This window comes from Mytilus californianus, unplaced genomic scaffold, assembly GCF_021869535.1.
Source record: "Mytilus californianus isolate M0D057914Y unplaced genomic scaffold, xbMytCali1.0.p SCAF_8, whole genome shotgun sequence".
NCBI lineage: Eukaryota > Metazoa > Mollusca > Bivalvia > Mytilida > Mytilidae > Mytilus > Mytilus californianus.
Window position 1 is genome coordinate 101262670 of NW_026262734.1, and position 24783 is coordinate 101287452.

Below are 24783 nucleotides of genomic sequence, written 5' to 3' on the forward strand. Positions count from 1 at the left end.
ATACAACAGCTCAAAGAGTCCCATTTGTGTGAAAGTATTGGTCTTACTTTTAGTAAATGAGTTTGACGAGGAAAAGATGATGCTAAGTTTTTAATCATCATCATTAGTAGTGGAACATTCGTGGACTTGATGTATTATAAATGAAAATAGCCTTTGATAAATTGTCGTATGCACTTTTCTAGATTTACCTTCTCCAGGTACGCCCAAACCAAAAACATAACAATTCAAAGGATATTTAAGACCTTAACAATGAAGAGCTACATGTATATGACCAAATGGTACCTAAAATAGCCAAATTCGTCCGCGGTCATTTTTGTCTGAAGCGAGTTATAACTAGTTTAATCCTGATCAATTACGAAGTTGAAAAAAAGTAAAAGAGTGCCAGCCTTCAAAAGTATTACACATTACTATATTTTGGAAAATTTATTCAGATCATTTGAGTGAAGACCTTAACTAAACATGTATATTGTGAAAGTGAATATAAATTAGTGATGTAACAGGACAATTTTACATCACTTTTTTTACTAGATATAGTAATTCTCATACAATTCGGTAACTGTAAAATGTTCTAATAAATTACAAAATAATTGGTCATAAATCCGATATCGTGGAAGGAGAATAATAAACCATAAGGAATTTGGAAGAACGGAATATAATTTTTTTCTTGTAGACATCATTTTTTTTATATTCGTATCCTTTGACCAGTAGTCACTACCTTGTATACCTTGAAGTGGCAACATAACCACATGGAAGTTATGACATACTTCTTGAAAGAGTTTCTGGGTGAAATGACATTTTCACCGATATAAAAATAAGGAGAGGTGGTAAGATTGCCAATGAGACATCTATCTAGCAAAGTTCAATTGAAGTGGATGTAGCTATTTAATAAACTAAGGTTAATCATGATTCATTTTAACATCGAAAACTGTCGTCAGTAATCAGAGACAAAGTCTACAACAGCCCTCTTCAGACTGTACCGACCAAAAGAGAAAAAAAAAAACCCACAATAAACATCAAATACACCGAATAGTAATAATGACAATAATGTTAATAATTTATGGTAATAATAATATTGATAGAAGTACACATGCACATGCATACATTTAAAGACAAACAAAATTCAATCTGAATTCATTAATGTCTCAAAACTAATTTTAAGATATTATAACGTCGATACGTCATCCATCTGTATTTTTTCCATTTTCTTGTGTTTTTTATCTGAAACATAGAGAAAAAATTTTTTTTTTGTCATAGATATTACTTATTTTGAATAACAATTTCATATACATGTTTAAAAAGGAAAATGGTCTTAAAGATCGACGTAAATGTAGTTATGGAACATAAATTTTGTCGTGCTTGCTACAAAAAATTGAACTAATTCACTATAAGATACAGGTTTAAGTGGCTGTGCTAAATATAAAACGATAACACAGAAAATAAAGGAAGTGCAACAGACCACACCAAATTTGTTGATCTCACACCATTTTCAAAAAGTTTATGGAACTTAAAAGGGAAATATCAAGCCACTTCCAGTAAAGGTAAAGTAAATTCCGGTGTCGAAAATAGTTACCTCAACAGTGATTGCAAAATAAATGGTTTGGATTAACCCCAATATCTCATATATTCCCCGTTATCAATCTTACCTACTCGCAAAGGCTTCAACAATTTATACTTTTAAATAGCTTCTATGATCCAAGATTTTGATTTGCCGCTCACTGAACAACAGCTAATCAGCTGATAGCTTTATACTATCGATATATGTGAGTCTCGAGCTAATTTCGAAAAGTGGTTTGATTTTTCGTAGACAAAGCATTCTGTCGTTAATGTAGCGCTCGTTGAACATTGGAATATAACGAATGAGTATTTGAGTTATGTTTTAATGAATTTATTCGAGAAATATAGGTGAAAATTTGCTATATCGTTTCAAAATGTCACTTCCGGTTTCTTTGATAAGTCATTTCACAATTTTTCAAATATTGATGGCTCTAGGTACTTCAGCATAACTTTGGTCATCAGCTTGATATCAATTTCAAGATCATACGGAAAGGACCTCAAATCAAAAAAGACCCTTGATCTCTACTGTTTATGGTAAATAATCTATTGATCATCATACAATTTATATTACATTTTCTAGGGGAGAAAATTCTCATTTATTGAAACCGTGACTTTTCGACCAAAACGTGCTTTTTACAGTTACGACAAGGCATAACTTACAATTGAGTGAAAATCTGTTGTTAATATTCATTACAGTTTCTCAGGAGTTAATAAGTAAACGTAAAAATAACATGACATTGATATTTGTCCTTGGCCAAGTTTTCTTTTTGATGGACCAAGACCTCAAATAAAAAAAACCTATGTATCTTTCATTTATTGTTTACGATATACAATTACAGTTTACTTATGTCGAAAAAACAAAGAGAAATGACTATCATATGGAATCTTTGAATCCTGTTCAGTTAAAATTATTCTTTGCATCCAGCCAATGTAAAAAGCAGCAATTTAAAAAAAAATGTTGTCGGTTTCTATCACGGTTGCGAAGTATGGGTGATAACAAAAACAACAGTGCATGGTAAGGTAGATACTAAGAATAGTGATCGGTTATGCGATTGCCGTTTCAAAAAAGCGTCAACTATTCGATATCATATACAAAATATCTAAGCGACATCTTGCTGAACAACAAACAAGCACAAGACCGAAATGATTGGCACAAACAATTTAATTGGAACAGAATCATAGGGTCCTTCCGCTGGAAACGTAGAACGACCAATTGAACCACAGTTGGTACAGATAAGCACACAATAGATGAATTTAACTAGTTTTAAATGCGTTTAATTCCTTCCTTTGCCTATCAAGAACAATTGTCTAAAAGTCTTACAAACAATCTATGCATTTCAGCTTTCATCAAAATGACTACTTACATGAACAAAGATATAAAAGAAAGAACATGATTTGGAAAGCAGGGTCAAAACGTGAAAGTCAGAGCTGTTCGGTGATTACTGCTACAAACAGAAAGCAAAAGTAGAAAAAAAAATAAAAAATCTAACAGGCTCCTTGAAATTAATTACAACTCAAATTGACAGTATTTGTGAGCGGCCATGAAGTTTTTGAAATCTCCAGACTCTAGGATAATATAACCATTTTAACGTACATGCTATGAATTGTACACGCCATTGGATCCAAGATGAGTAACTTCTCCATATGTAAAGTGAAACGTTTATGACTGTAAACTTGAAATTGTCATTTGACTATCTTAATTGATTTTCTATACCATTACTGTTATTAGAAAATAGACAATATTGTGTTTTTTCATGTTTTGCAAGAACAGAATTGTTATTTAAGGAATACATAATAAGCTTCCAGCTCCATATCATGTTCATTTTAACACACTTAAAAAAAACCAAATCATTGAATTGCAGATCAAGTTTTATTCAGCAAAGGAAAGACTGTAATATGAATTATTTTTAGCATTATTCTATTACGAAAAACAAACAGAAAGTTCATAAATTAAAGCGCTTTATCCTGAATTTTTAAAATCCGTTACTTATGATATCATGAACTGATTAAATCACTGGATTGAATGTATATGCTTCAATTTAAAAAAATGGCAGAAGATACTAAGAAGCAATAACAAAAAAAAACAAAAAAACAAAATAACAAAACATCATGGTAATAAGAAAAAAAAACCGAATACTGTGGATTCATTATTATTCGTTGGATACCAATTTTCGTGGATTTCGTGGTTATAGGTTAACCACGAAATCAAATGTTCAACGAATGGCAAATTTACTATAGGCTTGTATGCAGACATTGTCAAAAACCACGAAATTAAATATCCACGAACTTGTAAGTTTTCCCTAATCCACGAAAATTGGTACCCACGAAAATAAATGAATCCACAGTAATCAATTCACCAAACACTACAAAGGAACTTAATATTGAGTAACACGAATTAAAAATTTAAAAGAAAAAAATTGATAGGAATTTTTTTTCTAAGTCAGCTATCGAAAAAGGACATTATCAATCAAACATCGAAATACGGAGTAAAATCGTGTAATGATTGAAGTCTGATAAACACGTTGAACTATTGTAAACATAATAATTTTTTTTAAACGATAACAATGTTTCCGTGTCCTCCATTATGTCCGTAGTATCCTCATAAAACTCATACGTCGAAAAAAAAATGTCATAGAAAAAATTAAAACACTACGAAAAGACCCATCAACGCAAAACCCACCAAGAACTGGGGTTATCTCAGACGCACCGAAAAGGTAAGCAGATCCTGCTCCACTAGGGGAGCCCGTCATATTGTTAATGTTTATTACACATTTGGGGGAAAGTTTCATTTAGTCATGTCATAATCCAGGCAGAAAGGACGAGATTGTGGTTACAAATTTGCTATAAAAACAATTCTTACCTTTGCTCTTTCGACTATATACTACGTAGACAGAGACACATGCTATGATAAATACCAAACCTAAAATTATGCCTATTGCTACATCTCCTCTCCCTGTATACAATATAAATAGACACAAAAGATTATGATAATCGAATCACTCGGGAAAGATTAAAACGTTAGCACCAAATGGGATTAATGTAGTTTGAATCCTGCAGAGCAAACGACAAAAGCTTTTCATCTTACATTTTAGATGTTTAACCACACATTACTGACTATTCTAATATTTGTATTAAATTGCATGATTATATAATTTTATAAATCTAATTTTTCTACAAAAGTTGTCCAGTTTTAATGTATATAACTTTCCAGATTTCTAAAAAAAATACAGGCCACTCATACTGATGTAGGAAGTATATTTGCTATACAAGAGAAGCGAAAGATACCAAAGTGACATTCAAACTCATAAGTCGAAAATAAACTGACAACGCCATGGCTAAAAAAGAAAAAGACCAGAAGACAAACAACAGTACACAAAACACAACATAGAAAACTAAAGACTGAGCAACACGAACCCTACCAAAAACTAGGGGTGATCTCAGGTGCTCCGGAGGGTAAGCAGATCCAGCTCAACATGTGGCACCCATCGTGTTGCTCATGTCAGAACAAAACCGGTGACAAGTCGTATTCGGTAGGTCATATTAGAGGAAGAGAGGACGGGATTGTAATTACGACATCTATGAAACAGATATCCCATAACGGTCAACCAACTCATGATGGTGTCTGTAAAATTTAAGAAGTGATGATTTCAACTTCACCACTTGGAACTCTTGGTTAAATAGATTCCATGTGAGCAGCAACCCTCTATCAAGGAAATCGTGATAGGAAATACAAGACCTGGAATATCGTATCAACTGGAAGATATATACGCCGTATGCAGGCGCTGCTTTAATGTTGCTACATAGAAATAGAAAGTTCACGATTGGAAAGCTTGAAATCATCTTTTTTTGTCATAAAGTTTTGTTTGTTACCGACCCTCATTGTCAATTTCTATATGTATGTCAAGATAAGAGGTTGACTCTACTATATCTATTGTATCCTTTTATCTCAAGTTCGATGGGATAAATACGTTAAACATAGTCACCAAATTTTGAATTATTTAGTGAGAGAGCATCCTCTATATAGCGGAAAGTGAAGTTAAAGGATATTGCTAACTTCTTTTCTTTCTTCCAAAGAAGTTCCTGTATGAAGTCATCCTTCTATGAATAAAGGAACAAGTCGGCCAGTAGAAGAGCACAGATGGTTTCAATGGGAATGCCGATTGTTTGTTGAAAAACACGTCCTCCAAACATATGTTGTCAATCAAAAAATCAGGCATCTTGATAATGTCAGTTTCAGAAAAAATTTTGTTTGAATCAGAGTAATTTTTGACAAAGTAGGATTTATCCCTCCCTAAGACAAGATACCTACGTACGTTGGCAATTTTTTTTTATTAAAGACAGCTTTACCAACTCTTTCAATTTGTCTTTTAGTTTGGAATGGAGAATACTTGTGTAAAGAGTAGAAAAGTCAAATGTTTGAATACTATTGCAAGATGAAAGAGTCATAAATTGTATGTACTCTAAAAGATCTTTAAAATATTTTAGTATCCATATCTGATTCACGCCACCTTTAGAATTGGTAGTTTAACAATAACTTTGAAACCCGGCTTATATTGCTGATAAAATTGTTGTTAACAATTTAGAAAATGGTCTCGTGGAGCACTTGGAAGACCTAGCTATAAAACGTTGTGTGTAAGGACATTTATGTAGTTTAGGTATCCAATACAGTGAAGGAAGATCCAGTTCTTCATTATTGGTTGAAATTCCAAAGGAACATAGAACAGAGCTATGATTATCCAGGATTCCCTCATTGGTTTAGTGTCTAGGGGGTATATGCCGAGTTTCTGAGTGTTAATTGATAATTGTATTTATTATTGTATTCTCTTTTATAATTTTAGTGTTCTTTACGCATCTTTTATTTTTCTATTATGTACCGTATCCTGATATTCTAGCCTATACTTTTGAGGCTACATTTAAGACGACGAAAAGTCAGAAAGAGTCGACTAGCAACAGGTATAATTAGTATTTTCCCAGTCTATAAAAAGTTTTAAACATGATTTGGCATTTTTGTTATTTGTGTCCAAAATGTCTAAGCGTTGAATCTTGTGCTTAAAGGGAAACTCCGCAAAAAAATGAAAAGTTGATATTATGTTCATTATGTATAAAAAAAGCACAAATTCATAAAAATTAAAGTTTTATTCTCCTACATAAGATATCACCAATTAAATTGAGACTATCAATTTTCTACATGTAGCCGTCTTGACGGCATCCCGATTAATAAAACCACGTGATAACTATAAACCACAAAGTACCCAAACAAGCAGGGAAAACGTAGTCGTAATTAAGTGTCAAAATCTCTTGTCAAACGTACGGTTGTTTTTCCCGACAAGATAATGACAAACACATACACAGTTTCATAGATCCTAAAAAAAGAATTATACCAGACATAGTTTCTACCTATCGGCAAGCTATTTTTATAATTAACTTCATACGGGATCTGGAACAAGTTTTTTTTTTAAATAACTAAAGTCGGTCGTTTCTAAATTGTGTTTTTTTAACATATTTTATGAAACAAATAAATGTATGGGAATTATTATAGATAAGATTACTTTTATAAATTCTCTCATAGTTCAAAGTCAAACTAGCGGTTTTCCGTGTAAAAAAGTTTTCAAAATCTGATTTTGTTCATAACTCTTTTATGCAATACATTGATTTTATTCGGTACTTCCCTATTTTGATCACCAGCATGGCTAACGGAATTTTTGCCAGAGGTATTGTGAGGTGACATGACCAGGTATTCAGGCGATTTCTTGTCGGGCTTAAAAACACTTATTACACAATTACGTAATGCAGGTTCATGCATCGCTTCACTGCTGACCTTATATACAACTGTGTATAGATCAGTATACATGGCCGGTAATTTGGAACTATCAGGTGTAATATACATCATGTGTACATTTTGTTTGTCTTGAGTCCGACAGTGATACACGAGACATTTCTAAACTCATACGTGTATACAATTTTACTACCACTTGTTTATGAATAACAAATTCCGATGTAATGAATGATATTTATGAAAATCTAAATAATTCCAACTACAGATTAGATGAAGTTAAACTCTAATTAGATATTTTCCAATGGTAAGTAAAATATGGAAAATGCAAGTATATACTCGTTGTCAACAATTATGGACATTTTGAAACATATATTAATATTTCTAGTATTTCACAAAAAAAATACACACAAATGTCGATCATTAGTTAATACAGATAGAAAGTTACGTAACTATAGATAGTCACACCGTTTAAAATATGTAAATCGAAAAAAAGAAACCTCCAGAACAAATCTGATCTAAATTCAGATTAATCTTTAACTTGCTTTACTTCCTCGAAGTTATGAACATAAGCATAGTATAATCACAGATTTATATTTCAATTCGATTGTTCTAGAACAGATTAAGAAATTCGTCATCACAATCGTTAGTTATAGTGCATGATATTGTAAACCTAATGGAATAGCAAGTGAAATTCCAACTAAGCATGACTACCTTATATATGCCCCTGCTTCGGCGGTTCATTTGTGAAATTGAAGAAAAGAGAACAATTGGTTTCAAAGTGGATCTACGTTTCGATCAAGCTTCATAAATTGATTACAAAATATTCAAGATTTACGATTTATATTGAATAAAAAGATGTGAGATATTATTGCCAATGACAGATACCAATTTCGCCCTATTAGTTTTTGTGCGTACTATAACATCTATAAAGCCGTAATTCCGCTGTAGTGCACGAATCACATCTGTTTTAACATGTAGTTGAAAGAAAAATACAACCTAACTAAGTCTAAAAGTACACAACAACCCTATTTTTGTGCATTATACCTGGGACTACTATAACACAGTATAGTAGTCTCAGATTATACGCTCAAGAATATACCTTTTACTATATTGGATTATTAGCAAATGAAATTTTTCAACTCAAGTCCTCAGCAAAAGCGCTGCTTTTTTTTTTTTTATCTGAAAAGCTTAATTTCGGATTAAATTATGGTTTATAGTTCGGGTAGGTTTTGGCTGACTTGGTGTCATACCACCCGCACCGTACTCGGTATTTTTTTTTCTTCACATAAATCATAAAAAAAGTATGGCTAAATATACCATGTAGACATTTACATATATTTAGGAACCACTTACAACACCTTATATAAAAACAAACACGCTCTATTCAAAAATAAAATTGTGTGACTAAAAGTTTATTTGATGAGGAAAATTAGTCTCCTTTGATCTCGAGTTAACTTGTTCAACAGCTAATTAATTAGCCTAAATTTCTACTGAATTCTAATCCTTTTATGAAAAAACTGATAATCGGCATTCTATTTAAAAAAAATATTCCCCGAGAAACATTCTCCAGGTGATTGCTATTTGAATTTTATTACGTATACATCGAAATACAAGTTAAAGAATTCTGGTAAACTAAATTAAACACATGTGCATTGGTATTCCTCTATTAAATTTGGGGAAATATAGCATTAATTTAATTTTTTTATTCTTCATATTTGAATCTATATGTTAATTGCAGAGAACGAAACTGAAAAATTTTCCTTTTTTAGTTTTATTCTCTGCTAGAATTAAACATTTGAATTTTATTTTCAAGGAAATCATACAATTATTTTTTTTCTCATTGTCATCGTATATTTAATCTCGGTGTATTAAACTCGCCATTCCGGCAATTTCTGTTAATCTGTTGGTTCAAAATGACAACATATTCACACCTGTGATAGCGTACCTTTTTAGGCTTAATTGCCCTCAGGTAAAATAAAACAAACGAATTGTTTTACAAAATGCTCATCTATTCGAGAAATAAGCAATGCCTTTCCGAAATAACAGACGCATTCTATTCACACAGACTTTGGGTTGAAATGAAGTTATTATTACTAGTTAAATAAAAATGAAAAATATTTTTAGTTCAATATCAGTAAATAATTTGTCTTCGATAAATATTTCCGATAAAAATCACAACTATTAATAGATAAAATCGCAAATATGAACCATATAAATATTTTTATCTAATCAATGCAAAACGTTACACGTGTGTTCCTTTTCTTTCATTCTTCTTGTGTGGTTATAAGCAACGAAAAAACGGTCACCTGCGCGCTTTTAATTACGAAAAAATTCGATAAGCGATCAAGACTTTAACTGATTTTATTATTTCCCAGCATTCACTAAATCGGGTTAAAAGGTCACAACCCAATGACGTATGTCAACCAAAAAAGTTACAATACTCGATTTTCTCCGTTATTAAAGGGAATATGAATTTAAAACTTTGTGATTTTTATGTTATGAAGAACATATTTAGATGATTAGTCAAAACGTGGGTTTTCCCTTGTAAAATGCTGAACAGTACTATATATAAACATGTCAAGGTACAATAGCTTCTTTTTGGTCACATTACTCATCAACTGTTCCGGTTCGTATACATCCTTGGCTTCCAAATAATTGACTTTTTAAGGTTCCGGATGATTTTCAATTCAGAAAAGCGCGTAGGACGCATAAAACTTATAAAGTGTTGTTTTTTATTTTTACAGCACAGTGCCGATACCGCTGCTGGTGAATAATCAGTCCCGAAAGGTATCATCAGCTCAGTAGTCAGTACTTCGGTACTGACATGATTTATAACAAACCTTTCAAAAATTGTCCGTTTATACATGTAGAAATTATCAAGAAACGAAAATTTCAATTCCCTCAGGAAAAGTTTACCTTAGATATTTATTTTTATGTCTTTTTTTATCATATAGCTCCTCACCTGTTTCGGTTCTTATACATCCGTGCCTTTAGAATATTCTGCTTTGTTCCTGGTGAAGGTAAATCCAGAAAAGCGCTTTAGACGCATGTAATCAAAGTGTTGTTTTCCTTTTTTACATAGATTTCACAAACAATAGGCGGTGCTGTGTCATATAACTATTCATGCTATTATACATACCATCATCATTTCTTTTCAGAGACATTTCTTGTTCTAGCATTAATGGCGTTGTTACTGTATTAACAGGGTTGATGACTGATCTTGCCGAAGTAAAGCCTACGCAGTATAAAAGCATAAAGTTACACTTGAACGATGAAATGATTTGATTAAACACAACGTTTTGATTATATACATTGTAGCTGGTTGTACTGTGGATTTAATATTTACTAGTGACAGTTAAAGTGTCTTTATTTAAGCTCGTGTGTGCCATTTTGATTTTTTATTTCGATGCTGCTGGTTTTACTCCATTTAAAGTTTCAAATATTTCCTCCCCCATACTTGTCCGTTTTTACATTGACTTATGAAATATATCTAACATAAGTGTACTACCTTTATATTTGTACGACACAGTTATGATATATTCCGTAAATTATTGGACATCATTCTGATAATTTGGCCATTCGATCAATAACTAAGTTCATATAATAGTCATGCTTATATAGCCTTTTGCCTTGTATGCCAAATTACTTTAAAAAAAATATGAAATCAAGTATCCACGAAAATACATTTTATCCTCAATCCATGAAGATTGGTTCAAATTAGAATAAATGAATTCACAGTATGTTTGTCATTCTACATCAAAGGGTGACATAGTTCTTGCCTGATCGAGCTTTACAATGCAAAGCGATGTCATAATGGTGATATGCATGTAGTAGAAGTACAAAAACATCAAATACACCTATAGATAAGAACTGTCTAAATTATCTATCACTCACAATACTCCGCTACATAAGATCTTTGTGGTAGACATATTATTAAAAATAGCAGGTCTGCATCAAAAGAGATATTTTATGGACTGACTTTAAAAGACAACTAGATATGAGGAATGATAACCATGATAGATGTAAAACTGAATGCCTTTTTTAAAGAATGTCTGTCAACTTGAAATTCTTCCAATGTTGCATATCATTTGACAGATATCCACGTTGATGTTAGGTTTATTAGTTGTCTTTTCTATATGTTCAGGATTATATATTTTTAATCATTATTCACACCGGACTAGTTTACTGCTATGCTGTGTAATCGTGTAATGGTGCAACATTGATATATTCATTGTCTTAGTAGTGACCTTTCTTTTTTAGACACAATAGTACCTTATTATTATCTCTGTTAACGTTCTAGTTAACCGTTAAAATACTCCTAGTCAATTAAGTGGATCCTGAACATTACGACTAAGTTCTTGCAGCGCTTACCGGAATCGGTTCCAATGTTGACAGATTTCTGGATGAGTTAGTGATACGACGCTAGTAGTATTCTTTCCATATGAATATAAAGTGAGTCCGATATTCGATTCTAATGACTCAAATAGCTTTTTATTAAGCTAATTATAAAAAATGTAAACTTTCATAGCCTGTCAGAAAGATTCCTAATGTTTTGTGTTGTTTTTTGTAAGCAGTGATTGGCTTTTGTCTAATTGTTTCCTTTTGGCCAGTTGAAACACAACTGACGGCATTGCAAATCGCATACCCTTTTGTACGAAAATTGTGACTCGAAAATAACGTTTCGACTTTAAATACTCAATATGTGACGTTCCTGTCACGTTTAATATCACTCACTGCTGGTTTACTGCAATCGCACTAAAATTAAATAGCTGACCTTTCAGTGTAAACAATCTTACAAATAATTGACCATGATATGAACATTTCGTTATATAAAATCATCTTGATAATAAAAGTTCAAAACCACGGAAATCATCAGAAAGAGATAAAACAGGTAAGTTAATGCATTGATATTTACGTTGCATTTTTGAAGTACAGAAATGAAATAATTTCAATAATAAACATTTTACGTTGATGAAATATTGTGTATTATTATTTACATAAGTAAAAAGAAATTTTGTGACTAATACATTACTTGACCTGTCAAAGAACGGTACAGCTTCATCTTGAAGTTCACCGGTTGGCCTGGAATTTTCCAGTTTCTTAGATTTGATGGCTTCTGATGAAGTTATACGGGAAAGAGCAAGATCAAATAGACTTGAAGTAGTTAATAATGTAAGAATGTATCATAGCAGTTTCGTGCAAAAATACGAGTGAGTCCAATTTATTTTATCTTTTTGATCACGCACACTAACGGGCCTTAAAGTGCTGAAAGTCATAATTTAAGACTTGAAACAATCTTAATCTATAAGTGAAAAATATCATTAATGAAAACGACACTAAATTATAAGTTTATAATTAAGAGATTTTATATGTATATGATTGGAGATACGAATGAGTTGATAGAAAAAGATAAAAATCAGCAAGAGCAAAGATAGATATATAGGGAATAAAAGTTATTTGAAAACCTTTCTATTTTGTAATTTCTGATTCCTTGGAAAACTTTAGACAGACTTCGAAGACTCCAAAATGCCGTGTTTGGGCAATATTCGAAAAAATCCCTTTCCAATTTTGTTATGAAATTTATCATGCATTAACATTAATATTGAAAAAATAATATCCGAACATTTAATTAAAAACGTTGTCAAGCAAATATTCTATGCATTGATCATTCATTTTAATTACTAGTTTTGAGGAAATTCCCTTATTCACTGAAATACAGACATCCTTCTCCCTCTGCTTATGTAGTAGGAGATGTTTTGTTAAAATGAACATGAGAAATTAGTGCCTGCAATATTTATTTTTAGATTACCTGTTCCATTGTAAACAACTAATGTATACACTTTAAAGAACGAGTTTGAATTGGAATTCTGAATTCTCATGTTACAGCCAAAGCTGTCATTTGTTAGAACTGATGCTGTAGTTAAATTCCAATGAAACGATGTGCAGTCTTCTGAACAGGCGCATGTTTCCGTCTCACATCTGCCATACTGATTAAAGCATCCGCTATCACTATATCGAATAATTTCTACTGTTGCATTATTATGCAAAAACTCCATACTACATTCAAAAGGCAGAGTTTGGGTAGAGCAGGAAATTGAAAGGGTCACGTGAGTTTGAGAATCAACAATTTGTCCATCGAACATCAGGTTTATTTCTGAAATTATTTAAACTTTATAAATCAAATAATCATATAACTATATTACAGTTGTACAGAATATACATCCTACAGTTATATATGCAAACGGAATGTTTGGAATTGATTACCATAGATAAATTCCAACTGTAGTATGCACAATCCCTTCTTCTTTTTATTTGACTATGGCATCATAGAACTTCAACGGGCGCTTTTAGTGACCAGGAACTGCTAACCTTTCCGGAGTACCTTAGTAAATCCCAGTTTTTCTTAAAAGGGTGCGTGATGCTTAATTTTAGTGTAAGATTTCTTTTAGTATTTGTTTTGTTTCACCGTTACCGGAGTTTTATATATCATCCTTAAAACCGTGTTTTCCCTTCAAAATTTCATATTTGGTCTTTTGGTTAAGTAATGAACATGTTCATGATGTTACCGTCAGTTAAAGAATTGATAATGTCTTCTGTTATGCACATATTACCCGTTACGCGAATTCACACTCAGTCAAAATGTAACTATCGGGAATAGGAAACAATCATTAAACATTACATTCTATTCTGGTACATAAATCATGGCGTTGGGGGTTGAGACACATACATATCGTATTAACCAATTCGTGATGGTAACCGTAAAACTTATGCAATTTCGTTTTCAGTCGTTCTTCCTCATAATTCTGTTGACGAAGTTTTTTCTGTAAGGAGCACACCTCTTGAAATTAAGTCCGTAAAGTGTGAGCATGCACAAGCTAAAGATAAGAGTTGAGATATGAAAACACCATATAATGGGATAGATGGTATGCTACTGCTCAGAAATGGCAGACAGACGAAGTTGAAATCAACAATTTAGTCATAGATTCTACTCAGAAGATGTCCATCTGTGTTAATATCGAGAATAAGATCAAAATACGAAGCAGACTTTCTAGTTTCCGTATCTAGTATCCTTAAACTCAAGTTCGCTGGTATATATCAGAGGCAAGCACTGATATATGGGTTATTGAGTTACAGAACATCATCAATTTATGTGAAATAGAATTTAAAGAACATCGCCAGATGTTTTTTTTTTATCTTTTAAAAGGTTTGTATTAACTCCGCTTCATATTATTACAACAAGTCGGCAAGTAGGGGTGCACAATTAGTTCCCATGACAATACTCTTCAAAAAGTAAGATTTATCATGACCTTTAACCAGAAAAGTGTATCTACGAACCCCATTTTTGAAGAAAAAAGCTGTGTATAATGAGACAATATCGATGTATTCGACATTTCATTGAGCATATGGAATATTAGTGTAAAGCTTAAAAATCAAAAAGTTTGATGTAACTGCAAAATTATAAAGATTGTGATTGAATACTTTCCAGTGGTTCTTCAGACTTTTTTAAGAATCTCAATCTGATTAACACCACTGGTTAAATATATCTCATCACAAAATTTCTGAAAGCCATCTTTTACTGTAGAAAGCATTGAGAAAATTAGTTTGGAGAGATTTTTGTCCGAACATCTTGGTGACCCGTCTATAGATTGCTGTTGTTACTGTTTTTTGCCAACAAAAGGTATCCAGTTAAAAACGGGAGATTTTTCATCGCCCTGTTTATGATTAAACCATATGAAAGGACGGCTGATTCATAAACTTTTCTCTTACAAAGTGTGCATTAAGAGCAATCGTGATTTGGCGTAAGATTTAGAGTTCTAATTTTTACTAAAATAAATGTTTTTTTTTCTCATTGGCGTTAATATCTATATATTTGTACATTTAGAAATATATCTATTAAGATAACGACAATTATTACCACTTTTTGTTGTGTTTTCCAGATTACTGAAAAGCTATCTCATTTTCGTTTACCTCACATTTTTAGAATACTAATTTTTTTCCTTGATACCAAGTGTTATCTCTGCTAAAACTATTAATTTTACTTTAATATCAACGAAAGCGTGTTTTGAATTTTACTCTGTCCTCTTCGTGTATACTTCTATAATTTCGATACCCTATCAATTTTTGCACTTATACATGAATTTACAAATATCGCCACTTGTTTTTTGTTTGCAATAAAAATAGACGGCGTTATACTTGATTGGTTGTTTGATTTTCCTAATTTAAGGATGAAAAGGGTTTACAAAAAACTTAATTGGCAATAATTAGACCAAACAAAGTCTACAGTGGGCAAAAATTTAAGATATTACTGAACGTTGAATTCAAACATCCATATAAATTTATACACGGTGTAATGTTGTTATCCTACTTTTGTTTAGACTAAAGCTGTATGTCCCGTTTTTCTTTTGACCATTGTGTATTTTTGTTTTTTTGTTGACTGTTTTTTTTTTTTTTTTTGTATTGCTCCCAAAAATCTGCTCTTTTCATGTTTTCTTTGTAACTTGCTTCTCATTATTCATATATGAATTACTTTGTGTACCTTCTAAACCAGTGGGATTTAAATCACTCGACGTCTGAATTGATTAATTAAATACAGTCTGAAACATTAAGAAAGTGCGGCTGTATTCTGATATGGACTTAACAAGTATCTGACTATATTGACTCATAAATGACTTTTATAAGAGAATTGATATATATTTTAAACTGTATCCTGAACATGAAAAAAATAAATTTTAAACCGTTATCTTCGACTCATGAATTTTGATTGTTCTCTCGGTATCTTCTGTCCCGTTTTTATTCCGGTTTGGCATTTTTAACCCCGCCACATTCTATATGTGCCGTCCCAAGTTAGGAACCCATAATTGAGTTATTGTCGTTTTTTGCTGTTTATCATATTTGTTTTTGTTTTTTTGTTATGTACATTTGTTCAGGTGTTGTGGTGTTGCGAAACTGTCGCTGGGTTAGGGGAATGTTTGGGCCCGCTAACATTTTAAACCCGAAACATTTGTTTTTCGTTTATTTTGTAAATAAATCAGGCCGTTAGTTTTACATTTGTCATTTTGGGCTTTTATTGCTTGTTTTGTGGAATGGGTTTGCTCTTTTACGTCATTTGGTTTCTCGTAGAAAGTTGCCTCATTGGCAATCTTAGCACGTTCTAATTTTATATCAGAGAGAAAACATTTCATTGTCAACGGAGAACGTTAAATAATAAATGATATGCACATTCTCAGTTAAGGCAGACTGAGTGTTTTTTCTGAGCATCCCATTTGATCATGTTGCAAAAATATTTTTTTGATTTAAACATATTCAACAGATATTCATCTAAAACTTAAAATATATGACTTAAACTAGCAGAAAATAAGTGTCGTTAAGCATAAGTGATCCCCTATTTTTATTTGATATTTTGGAAGTATTTATAAAAAGCAATATTTTCTCATTGAATTTTAACCAAATATATCGTTAAATGTCACCTCAATAAGGAAACATTAAGTTTTCCCCATATATCCCATATAAAATAACTGTGATTTCATACATTATTTATACAAAAAAGAACAACGTCCGTGACCCCAGTTTTTATATTGAAATTTGAAATTCTTTTACAGAATTTAAAGAAAAATCTATCGTCGAACATTTAGACACCCTAGCCACCTAAGTTAGTTTTTTCCTCGAAACGCAGCTAAAATTTCAGTATGGCAACATGTTGAATATATAGGCTTACAAGCTGGATGCAGACAATTTCCCTTTATCCTTTTCTTTAAATGCTGTACAAACACATCAGAGCCTTAGATGGAATATGTGCATGTTATCGTTCATTACAAGTTTCTAAATTAGATCTTTATTAGACGTTTCGATGCCTAAATAAATTTTAGCTTTTTTTAATTAAGTATTTTAATGAAGAAATATCAATATTGAAGTCTACAATGTTGAACCCTTGCTCCTATTTCAGATGCAAAAATATTTTATAACAAATCGAACTTACCTTTCAAGTACACCTGCTGGCTGAATACTAGCAATACTATGACGCAAATATTGCAGAAGGAAGTCATGAAGGCTTCTGTAAATGTATGTAGATATTTACAAAAGTAATCATGATTTCTGTCGATTAATAAAGACTTATCGTGCTTATATGATATCAAGCTTCAGTACAACCCAAAGTGTACAGATCCCTTTAAATTTTCTGAAAACATAGTCTCTTCAAACCTTAAAAATCTATATATATATACATGTATATATAAAAAGTATGCAGATATAATGCATTTGCCTACATGTTATCAAATTGAAAAGCAATACATGTTGGAAAACCCGAGGAAAATAATTTAATTTTATTGTTTTCTATGCAGACATTTAACTTGTTACAACGCCTTTCAGCTGATAAGTACCATTGTTCTTGTTTTCGATACCTTCTTGCATCCTTTGATCTGCTATAGCTTTATTTCTTATCTTGTTCATGTAACGTTATATTTTTTCTATAATACCTTTACCATTTGGTTAATAAATTTTGTACAGCATATTTAACAAATATGTATTCATATGGTTTAATCTTATTAAGTATTGTGGTATTTGCTACTATGTTCAAATCATGTATATAAATTGTATACTCCTAAATATGAGATATATTCAACTTACAGTGCGAATAATAAACATGATATTATTTTAATGTTCTATTTCTTTTTTCTGTGTCATTTGGTCTCTTGTGGGGAGTTGTCTCTTTGACAATCATACCACATCTTCTTTTTTATATATGAATACAGCAGAGAAAGACATTCGTAGAATCGACTTATGAACATTGTAAAAAGCGTCAGTTGTTGAGTTAACAAATACTTTTTATAATCAAAAACTCAAAACTGCGTTTGCTGGCAAACATCATCGACATTGAATATGATTGCATAATGTGATTATGTTTGTTAAACGACAAATTTAATTAGAAGTATACTTCAAGGATACAGAATCATAACGATGAAAATAACCAACTGACATTTGGAGGGCAACCTATAGTCTTTAACATATATATATATATATATTTAAACATTTGTAACATATTAAATACATACCTATTACTTCTTCAAACTTCACATTTTCGAAAAAATAAAAACAATGATTGAATCCTGAGTCAGAAAAAATGTTCCTGCTAGAATAAAAAGAATGCTATATAACATATAAAGAGTATGCGAGACAATTTTGTTTAATTTAAAAATGATCTCCTTACTGGTATTTTTGGATTTGCTGCATAGTCCATATTTATCTCATTAATATTTTGTAAACTTTTCTTTTCTTTTATTTTTTGTCGATGTCTTATTTCAAATGTGGTTTCATACTGCTTTTTGTTATTTTAAATGCAATGAAGATATAATAACGACACTGTGATGAGAATACTATACTTGTATGTAAGTTGAAAAATCTTGTGGTTGTTCTATAAGAAAGATTAATAATTGTACTGATAAAAAGAGACAAAAAATACCAAGGAAAAATTCATAACTCATAAACTGGAAAGAAACTGACACTATGAAACAAAACAAAAGACGACGAAAAGACAAACAAAACACGGCATAGAATAACAAAAAACGGAGCAAAATGACAAAAACAGGTGGTGATCGCAGGTCCGGAATGGTAAACAGTTGCTGTTCTAAGTGTCATCCGTTATTTCTCTCATGGTAACTACCATTTCGGTGATAAGTCTCACAATCAAGTAAAAGAGGATGAGACTACGGTATCGACAATTGAAACATATCAATTATTGTCAATTGTCATCTGCGACTCAGATATTCCCTAACGTAGAATAGAGAATGGAAATGAAGAATGTGTCAAAGAGACAACAACCCGACTAAAGAGCAGAAAAAACCCCAAAACAACCAATGGGTCTTCAACACAGGGTGAAAATTCCGCACCTAGAGGTGGGCTTCAACTGGCTCCTTAACAATAATGTAAACTATACATTTCAATTGAATTTTCAAATGAGTGTTTATAACTATAGATTTTTTTTCAAATAACACATTAATATTCTTTTATTTCAGATTATTAGCATGACGAATTAATGTCTGATTTTATTTTATTTCCGTCAATCCTTGACATGTAAAGAAATAAACAAATTGAAAGAATTTGTCGAATGAAATGGATATGCCAGTGGACATATATTGTTATGGACAAATAATCCAGATATGTGTTCAATTCAAACACTTGTAACTATAAATTTTTGATTAATACAAAATGTCTTATGGTTAAGTAGCATGCAAAAGCCTGTACAACCCGTGATATTGCCAATTTACGTGTCTGTTACCTGAACAAATATAGCATTTTTTCTTTCCTATAACTGAATAAACCGTTCAATGTATGTCCTCTCCTGTTATCTTATATTAACATTTTTGAAACCTTTTTCAATATGATAAAACATATAGGAATAAGTTTGTCTTCCTTTCCTCAAACATGGAATGAGAACCAAAAAAAAAAATCCCTTTCTTCTGAGCCGTAACCTAAACTCTTACATGATGTAAACTTAATAAGCATTTTAGTATGTTTAGAACAAATACTTCTTACTTCATAAGTTTTAATTCAAATGGTCCTTATACTATGTTTTATACGTCATCAATTCGTTCTGATTTCACCTCTGTAATATTAAGGTGCATATGCCTTTCCTGGTATGATCATGGCAGCCAAGGAGGTAATTCTATTTCAGTTCCACTTATAGATCTGTTACATGTTGATATTGTTATAAAACGTTATAAACGTGGTATACTGCAGGACATTTAACAATCCAATCGTACAATATTTGCTGAGTCTTGATTCATATAGATGATGATGCTTGCATATCAACATAATACTTCCTTGTTGACGCACCATGTCCATCGTAATTTGGAGTTCATGAATTTACCAGGATGTATTTCTGTTATCATATTGAAAATCGATTTTCATGATTTGAACTAGGGTCCTTGTAACGTATATGTTAACTCTTTCTCCATTCTGGAATTGTATGTACATCGTTTGGGCATCGCCCGTACAACATTTTTGTAGCGTTCGTACAGAGTTTGGTTAGCCTCCGTTCATCATTCGTTCATAGTATTGTATATAGTCTATCGTTTAGTTAATCGTATGATATATGTTATGGTTTAACGTTTCATCTATCGTATGCTATTTGATGTCTTTTATCCTTTCCTTTAACGTATGGTATATTAAAAAGTATTAACAGCAATAACTGACAAAATCAAACGTAAGACTAAGGCACTTTATCAACCAACAGAACAAATAGAAAACAACTAGTCATATTCCTTACTTGGTACAGGTATTTCCGCAGAAAATAGTGGTTTAAACCTGGTGTTATAGTTAGCTCAATCTCCCATTTGTATGACAGTTATCTATAGTTCCGTTATATTGACAATAAGTATGCATATATTCATTTATATTAACGTTTTATTCTACCGAATAAGTAAGTACACTTGATTTTTTTATCCGACTATCGATGCTTGACATGTCGCCATTTTTGACAACACCTCCACAGGACAAATCACGTTAAATCTTAATACTTCAAAGTCCCAAAACAAACCTGGCATATCTTGGATAAATAGTTGCCAGATAACTTAAAAGCGAAATACCATACACAGCTCATGAAGTCGTAGAGTTAATGTTTAAAAATCAAATATCTGAAATTGGCAAGGCCTTTTGATCCAGTGTTATAATTGTGCACTATGAGCTTAAAAATATCAAGTATATATAGCCAAACAATTTGGTGCTGATGTCTATTAGGAAAATAAGCAAATTTTATTTGTGATACACACAATGTTTAGTAAACGAAGTTTTATATGTATCTGTATTTGAAAGATAAATGTTTGATGAAGACCGAAAACCTTACAAATGTTAGTAGTAACTTCAAGAACTGACATTTGCGTTATCAGAATAAATTGATTTGTATTTAAAAATTTAGAGCCCTTGAAACCTATTTGTAAATATATTTTTAAGTATTTGAAAATCCATTATTTGAATGTTAAAACTGCAAAGAATATTAAGTTCCTACATATATTAAATCCCCTTAATGTCCGAGCATTGATTTAGATGTTCAAGTTACAAATTAGACTCATTCCGAAACTCCCCTGTTTTGCAGTGAAGCTCTTTTTATAAATGTAATGGGTTACCTGTCTTCCTGTGCGGGATGTATAAATTCGTAGCCACGTCCGGTAGGAAAAGGGACGGTAAATTATATGTATCGTATAGGTTGAGTGTAACACTATCCCAGGGGGCGTAGTTTTTTTTTTAAAGCACCCCTACATGTATCAAACAGAACTTGATGGTAAATCCAAATTAGCCGCCCTCCACAGCGGTCGATTTACTTAACTTAACCTATACCAATTGTATATGTTTCTTTATTTGTTCTCCATATGAAATGCTTGAAATATTTACCATTTGATTTAAAGAGCTTACCAATCAATCAATCTCATAAAAAAGGATTGAATTTCAACATACGAGAATTTCAATATCAATTTGTCTTTTTACTAAACATGATCATTTATTCAACATAATTGAATATTCACTACTCGTTGCTTTGTAGTTAGAATACGAGGAAGATGGGACATTTTCAGATTATAAGATTTTCCAACTTTTTACCTATTTTGCATCCCCCACCCCCACATATATCATTTATATTATTCATTTGATGGAGATCATATTATAGAAAACTGTTTTAGTCCTATCCAAATATATTTCGACCGAAAATTATGAATTTCAAAAACTGGACACCTTCAATCATTCAACTAGACAATAATGTCATATATCAACAGTAGTATTAACATACAACAGATGTATATTCAACCATCTGGCTCACCTAATGCCATTTCTGTTGCTTCTGTTTTGAAAAAGAGGCTTATTTCAACAAGTTTATCATTTATATCCTTTTGAACGTTGTCTCTAGTTGACCTTCTTGCATGTAACAATGTATTCGACATTTTATGATCACAGAGATCTTTCTTTTACTTATTGTACAAATTAGTATGGCAATGGAAAAAAGTACTCCTACCCCTTGCAACTTATCATATTAAATTTGAACTTAAACACTCAAATTACTTGCATCCAAATCAAATACATCTATTATTATTACTCTAGAGTGTTCAAATCTTTTTTCGTTCCCAAACGATTTTTCTGAATTTCTGATTTTCAAACTTTTCATATTTTTTTCATATTTTGTCAGTTTTATCCGTACGAACTAAAATGCTTGTATTATTCCCAAAACTAAATCATTTCGTCAGTGAACATATGTATTTGGCGTCTTATGATTCTTGGAATCTATTTTCATATCAAACAAAATTTTATTAAAATGGAAAACATTACCCTACCAATTACAAATTTGAGCAAAAATGTAACAAAATTGCTGTGAACGGCTTGAAATCATGAAAATAAGTATAAATGTTGATCAAACTTTTTTCATTTATCAAATCCCGAAAATGTTCGTTGATTGATTAATTTTAGGAGATAGTTATAATTTTTTTTCCATATTTAGCCTATTAAAACTACCAATGTCTGGTGTTTATATAAAAAGTTTGAACATTCTTTTTTCAACAGAAAGATGGGTGGATAAATGGCTGGATAACATTAAGTGTCAAATACATTGCATGTTTAGGACGGAAACATATTATTGCGATATGAAGATGAACCATGCGTTCTACTGGGCCCACTCGCGGAGCCGGATTTTTAACATGCTAGTTCACAAGGTAATAGTGCGCAGGAAGACATGTCATCCAACCCGGACACAATATTCAGACTTCGAGCCAACTATTCTGTGATTTTTCTCCTTAATGCCGCGTGCTTACCGGAGAAGCAGCAAATACCATTTTTTCTGTCTTTGTTTAATTTGGCGGCCATATTCGATTTGTTTTCGTGGCTTGATATCAAAAAATGTTTATTAGCATCATAATTTACACTGTGTAACGTTTCATACTTTTACCATAAAGTGATCAATAGATCTTGCATCCGCTGCACTATAATAAAATTGAAAATTTCTTTGTCTTTTTACCTGAAGATGAATACATAGATTTGAATCCAACTATAACTACCGGTATTGGTGAATCGATTTCTCTTTACTTAATCATTTAAATAATTAAAAACCAAAAATTTTCCGAAACTTTGTCTCTCATGCGATCAGTGTAGAGACTAATATACAAATGTTGATTTATCAGCGGTGATTGCCTTAAACCGGTTGGTACCTCACCTGGGGATATAATTTTCATATTTAACGTCCCAATATGCAATTCACAACCGTGTAATCGTCGTATATTTGAGATAGCAACATGCAATACCTAAATAAATGTTATTTACCTTTCTGAAGGAGTTACTATTAAGTAATCTTGTTATTATTTAATAAATCCTTTCACAACCGACACAACGTGTGTCATACATTCGATGAAAAGACGAACATCAAAAATAAATTTACGAAAGAATATAAGGGTAAGATTAATTCAGATTAATTGAAATGCATCAAATTCAATATAGTTTACAAGTGAATTGTAAGCAAGTTGTTATTCCGTTATAAATACCATTTGCAATGTAACGATCAAATACATCTATTTATGAGACTTAAGGTAAACAATAAAGTGCAATTTTGGTTGTAGAATCAGCTGATGTTAAATTGTACAGCCTGAATTAAAAAAAACATACTGTAGTACTGTATTAATAATGTCTTGAACAGAAATGTGTATAGTGAATATTCGATAAATATTATTCAGGTAAAACACTATTAATTGGCAAGGGTTCCTAGTGTATGTCAGAAAGGCTTAACAAATTCATGAAGATATCACTGATAAAAAAGCACAACTGAATCCAATAGTCATCTTTGAAAGTCCATGGAAATATCTTTCCACATTTAATTGGTGAGCCACTTAAAAATCCGTTAAAAGTCGAATTCATTATAATATAAATTTGAAATATTTTTTAAACAAACCCTTCTCCCTTTAGATACAGTTGTCGTACAAATTAAGCTTCAATAATTATTAAAACAGCAATCAATCAATCAGTAGACTGATTCATTCCAATGAAATTAATTGAAATAGAACATATGTACACGGAGGATTCTTTACCAATGATTTCGAAAGATTAAAGACTAAAGGGAAATACTACATAACACTCATGTGTCATTTTCTTTTTAATTTCACAATCATATATTTATTTCACAATCATATATTTATTTTACAATCATACATTTATTAATTCATATGATCATGTATACATGAACGTAGGCCTCGATATTCAATTTATTGATTTTTTTTCTTAACGAGCAATGCCAAATATAAAGAAAATGCATTTTTGTAACCAAATACAAAAAAGAATATAAACAGAAACAAATACTAGCACTTTATTTCCCCTAATTTTTCAGATAACAAAAATGACTATTAAAGTTTTTACAACGCAATCCAAATATACGAGTTTTGAATGTAAACCAAAAACACCAGTATAAAAATGGAGATTTTACATGTTAGAGGTAA

General features: G+C 31.5%; 2 protein-coding genes across 2 annotated transcripts in view; both read right to left on the bottom strand.

The window, feature by feature from the left end:
* Nucleotides 1–24783, bottom strand: part of LOC127710750 (glycosyltransferase 1 domain-containing protein 1-like) — an 801321-nt gene that overhangs the window by 690891 nt on the left and 85647 nt on the right. The window lies entirely within an intron of this gene.
* Nucleotides 1043–18715, bottom strand: LOC127710757 (uncharacterized). Its single transcript, XM_052216719.1, has 6 exons — nt 18379–18715; nt 17307–17381; nt 13140–13484; nt 10470–10565; nt 4415–4507; nt 1043–1218 (listed from the first exon to the last, which is right to left on the bottom strand). The coding sequence occupies exons 2-6, from the start codon at nt 17371–17373 to the stop codon at nt 1163–1165; spliced, it is 657 nt and encodes a 218-aa protein (XP_052072679.1). The 5' UTR covers nt 17374–17381; nt 18379–18715; the 3' UTR covers nt 1043–1162.

Excerpts from the sequence above, each read along its gene's own strand:
- LOC127710757 (XM_052216719.1), bottom strand. The coding sequence starts at position 17,373 with ATGACTTCCTTCTGCAATATTTGCGTCATAGTATTGCTAGTATTCAGC. Across the intron at positions 13,485-17,306 it reads CCAGCAGGTGTACTTGAAAG|AAATAAACCTGATGTTCGAT; the intron begins GTAAGTTCGATT and ends AAATAATTTCAG. Across the intron at positions 4,508-10,469 it reads TCTGAAAAGAAATGATGATG|GGAGAGGAGATGTAGCAATA; the intron begins GTATGTATAATA and ends TATTGTATACAG.